At 34.4% G+C, this 4486-nt stretch overlaps 1 protein-coding gene across 1 annotated transcript; it reads right to left on the bottom strand.

Annotated features, from left to right (window-relative positions):
• Positions 1-438: 438 nt before the first annotated feature.
• On the bottom strand, positions 439-1029 carry LOC128862995 (uncharacterized). Its single transcript, XM_054101861.1, has 2 exons — positions 845-1029; positions 439-779 (listed from the first exon to the last, which is right to left on the bottom strand). Exons 1-2 carry the CDS (start codon positions 946-948, stop codon positions 539-541), a joined length of 345 nt encoding a protein of 114 aa, XP_053957836.1. The 5' UTR covers positions 949-1029; the 3' UTR covers positions 439-538.
• Between the last annotated feature and the right edge of the window lie 3457 nt (positions 1030-4486).

Here is a 4486-nt window from a genome sequence, read left to right as displayed (position 1 = left end):
CAGTGTAGTATACATACTACAATACTCACCATACTAGCGGGGCTCAGCAGTACGCAGCCACACACATATACGTATATCAACATATAACGCTTCGTAGCCAAGAGGGTTGGTTTTTTCGTTTCATCGAGTCTCAAATCACTCCCAACGATTCTAAAGAAGTTTTCACTTCAAAAAAGACTTCAATATTAATTCAAATGATAAGTATGTATGCAAAGAAGAAGTAATAAGTATTTCAAGTACAAAGCACAGGTACATGATTAGATTAAAAACAAATATTTTTTGCTATTCTTTTCAAAAAAGAAACTTTTCCAATAATTAATCTTTTTTTATTATTCTTTTAATTTTTTTGTTAGATCTAATTGATCTTAACTTTCTCAGGAAAACTTCTCCATTTTCTACTCTTGATATTTGTGATTTCACATAAATCATCTCTGCATTCAAATTAGCTATAAGTTGGTAAATACCGCAATTTTTTCCCCCTACAATGACATTAAGTCGCCGATGCCAAGCTTCTACACTACATTGGTCACAACATTTACTACATTTCTACATTGCTATGCACTGACCAAAATGACGGATGATGTGTTGGTGGTTCATCAAATTTACCAATGTAGTTCTTTACAAACCAATTTGCGATTTTTAGCATGCCATAATCATCAAAAATACTACAAAGACTGTTGTAGTATTCCGAGATTTCATCGGACGGAACAAAAGCTAGGCTTTTCAGCATTCGAAGTTGTAACGAAAATATCTCAGAGTTTCCATATTTTTTAACCAGTCTGAAAGCAATGAAAGTGAATGAACCTTATGTAGATACATATATTACATACAGACAACCACATACCTTTCTTTTTGAACTTTTCTCCAGATTATTTGACTGAAGTGGAAGAAGCAGCCACGCAAATCAGTGTTCGGGAAACAATTTCTTACCGCCGATATCAGTCCCATTTCAAAATCGCTGATAATTCTTTCGGGTTGAAGATTTAGGCCGTACTCTGATGTGATTCGGAACAATTCTTCAAATAAAACCTCGTATAGTTCTTTGGACTTGCGGCTCATAACGCAAAACACGAGGGGAAATGTTTCACCTTCCACTATGGCATGAATTGAAAACACCTGTCTCATTATTTTCGGGGTAACTTGAAATGTTCCGTCCACAATCCAGCAAGAACTTTGACTCAAAAAGTTTAAAGACGACTTCGTACCACAAATAATTACGCATTCATTCCGCTCTGTGAACTTTTCCGCCAATAAAAATAATTCTCCTTCCAGAGTATAAATTTAAAGAAATATCTATGTCCTCCAAAAGTTTTGGTTCCCGAAAATGAGGTGCTTTATGCCTTGATCTTCGAATTCTGGCCTTTTGGGCATTTCTGGATGGTAAATAGTCCCGGTAACTCTGCTCTGCTTCCACTGTAGTTTTTTGTATTATCTGACTTGGCGCTAAGTGACTTCTTCGAGCTCTGCGCTTTACTTTATTATTAATTTTTGCAATTGGTAAATCATTGGGAGCTGGTTCGTGGCAATGGTCCGCGGGTTCTTTAACAATGACGTGATTGTTCGCCAACACCTTTGTTACATTTCTGGATTTGCACTTATTTTGTATTCTTTTACAACACGCCCAATTAAAAGTTTCCATTTGGGTTTTTCTTTCAAAATAATAACAATAGCCATCTAAGAACAACTTCTTTCCTCCTTTATTAGAAGTTATAATTTCTATTTGTGACATGACGAATAAATATTTTAATGAAAAAACCATGATTCAATTATACAAGGTTAAGTAAAGTTTGACAACTGATTTCGGATGCTACTTAATCCATTGATGCAATTTGGAAGCAAGGGAAAAAAGGGCATAAGTTTATCCCCTTTCTGAAAATGTGGTAAAAAATTGAAAAAGGTCGTTGTAAGCCATAGTATAATTTTATGTTATTTTATAACTGGTACTTAATTATTTATATTTTTAACTTAACTATTCCCATGGATTTGTGTCATATATATATGTATTTTGACCATGCATCGGATTGGAATCTATATGTGCCACTTGTAAACCTACACTGAAGTAATAAATAAAACAAATAGTGGGAACTCTTAACAAGGAAAAACCACTTTTATTTCGTCACGTCCGCTAATCATACATTTGATTTTTTAACGAGATTACCTGCAAAGTTACAAGTATAAAATCTGTGTTAAAAAAGATAAATTTATATATACGCAGAAACACAAGTAGACGCCCAAACAATAAAAGCGTAGCTCCAATTATAATCAAATTGAGCTCTGCTGCAGATCGCTCTCAACTGCTGAAAGCTGTAGCTAAATACTGCAAAGATAAAAGACGAGCACTTTCTCTTAGTGATGTCGGCGTCAGTCTTGAAGGGAAGCTATTTATCCACGAATGTCTTGCAAGAAAAAATCGCGAACTAATGCGTTTGGCTATGCAGTATAAAAAGCAAAAGCGTCTAACGTCAGTTTTCTCTGTTCGTGGGCAAGTGTTTGTTAGAGCTCGACCCCAAACTGATGCTGTAATTATAACTGAAAAAACGAGTATAGAGAGCATGGCAACTGCTAATATGTAAAAACAAAAACATTTATGCGTTATATTATTAATGTTATGTCTGCGTTAAATTTATTCTCTTATTTATCATTTATGTTTTTCAAACTCTTTGCTTTGCATTGTAATCATTTTTATTTTAGTATCATTTCTATTTCGTTCATCTCATTGTTACTTTTCATATTCTTGGCTTTACAATGTCATCTTTTTTATTTTGATCTCATTCCTATCTATCTCATTATCCCCTTGCTTTATTTAAACTCCTTCACCGATTTAAATGTAGACCTTCTTTGTGATAATTTTTCTTCCAGGAGTTTGATAGATCGTTTCCAATCATTAGGAATTTCCTTAATCAATGAATATGCTACTCGCTTTGCACCCCACTGTAAACCAAGTCTTTTGGATGTATTTTGTGTCAGTGACAGAGATTACGTCAGTCATATTGATCAGCTTCCTATGGCTGGAGTTTCCGACCACGAGTTGATATTCTTATCTTACAACATCCAGTTCAACAGACACAATCAAGTAAAGGAGATATTTTTTAGAGACTTTAAGCTTATTCAGCATGATCTCTTAAATAAGAAGGCTGCCGAGCTTAATTGGAATATGTGTCGGTTATTCACAACAGTGGATGAAAAACTGCAACATTTCAATGCTTTAGTCAGCTATCTATTTGATAGGTTTGTTCCGTTGCGTAAAGTTAAATTAAAACTTGTTAGATCACTCATTGTTCCTCATGTATCATACGCTGAGTTAGTATATTGCAGGCTTGATAATAATTCGAAGCAAAAATTGCAAATCGCTTTAAATAATGCAGCGCGTTTCGTGTTTGAAAAAAAAAATCAAATAAATTGAAATTGAAAGATGCGAAAGTCTAAGCAAAATGGAATAGGCAAAACAATATTGCCTGCTAACTTTTTCAGCAAAAGTTTTAATTTCTACGCTTTTGAGTACTTTTTCTTTAGAATTTGCTCTGAAATAAAAAGTAGCTTTTCCAAGAGGACAACACGGATTTATTAAGTAGCTTCAAGATGGCTAACACAGGGTGAAATTAGGCTACTTACATCACCTTTAATTATTGCTTCATGTGAAAAAACAAAAATCAAAAACGACACGTGCTTTAGTTGCTTTCACAATTCTTACGACAATGATAGACATTAGACTAAGAAAAATATTGTACAGCAACGAAAATACAGTCTACCCCAACAACTGTTATCATTGCAGCGTAGTGTTCATTAACTTTGATTTACAAATAAGTACATACTACTTTCGGGGCTTCACTGCATTGGAATTTTGTTTGGAATGGCACAACTGCATTGCTTAGTTGACAACAAGAACTTCAACGAAATCAATTAAAATGAAGTGAAAAACAAAACAAAGATGAACAGAAATAAAAACAAAACCGCTTAGTTGTTCTATTTGTCAATACAAAATTTCGTCAATACAGAATTTCGTAAATATAGCATTTCGGCAATACAGAATATTTTTTATAGAATTTTGAAGTACAGAATTTCGTATACAGCATTTTGTAAACAGAATATTGTATCATACAGCATTACGTATGCCAATGCCAATCTTTTCGTAGGTATGAATCCATGCAACCAACTCTCTATTTGGTGTCACGCCAACTGCCAGCTGCTGACTGGGAACTGTGCATTGCTTTCGCTTCCCTTTCCTGTACCTGTGACTGATATGGCTTTTGTAGTATTGTTGTAGCAATAATGATACGATTGCCAAGGTTTCGTAAACTGCTTTCTTATACCACCCATCCCTCTTCCTATACGGCAATGCTTTGGCTATTGGTGGTCAGCACCTCAGCGTTGTTGTTAGTCATCGTTGGAATGCTGCCATGTTGACATGGCTTTGTGTCACAATAAACATGTTAATTATTTGGGAAACCTATGTAAATTTCTATATGAATGACTTTATTCATTTGTA

Source organism: Anastrepha ludens, chromosome 5, assembly GCF_028408465.1.
Source record: "Anastrepha ludens isolate Willacy chromosome 5, idAnaLude1.1, whole genome shotgun sequence".
NCBI classification, from domain to species: domain Eukaryota; kingdom Metazoa; phylum Arthropoda; class Insecta; order Diptera; family Tephritidae; genus Anastrepha; species Anastrepha ludens.
The sequence above is the reverse complement of the archived record's forward strand: the minus strand, read 5'-3'. Positions and strand labels throughout refer to the sequence as shown.

Bases quoted from the DNA above. Each gene is read 5' to 3' on its own strand.
- LOC128862995 (XM_054101861.1), bottom strand. From the start codon at position 948: ATGGGACTGATATCGGCGGTAAGAAATTGTTTCCCGAACACTGATTTG. The intron at 780-844 runs GTATGTGGTTGT...CATTGCTTTCAG, and splicing joins AGAAAAGTTCAAAAAGAAAG to ACTGGTTAAAAAATATGGAA.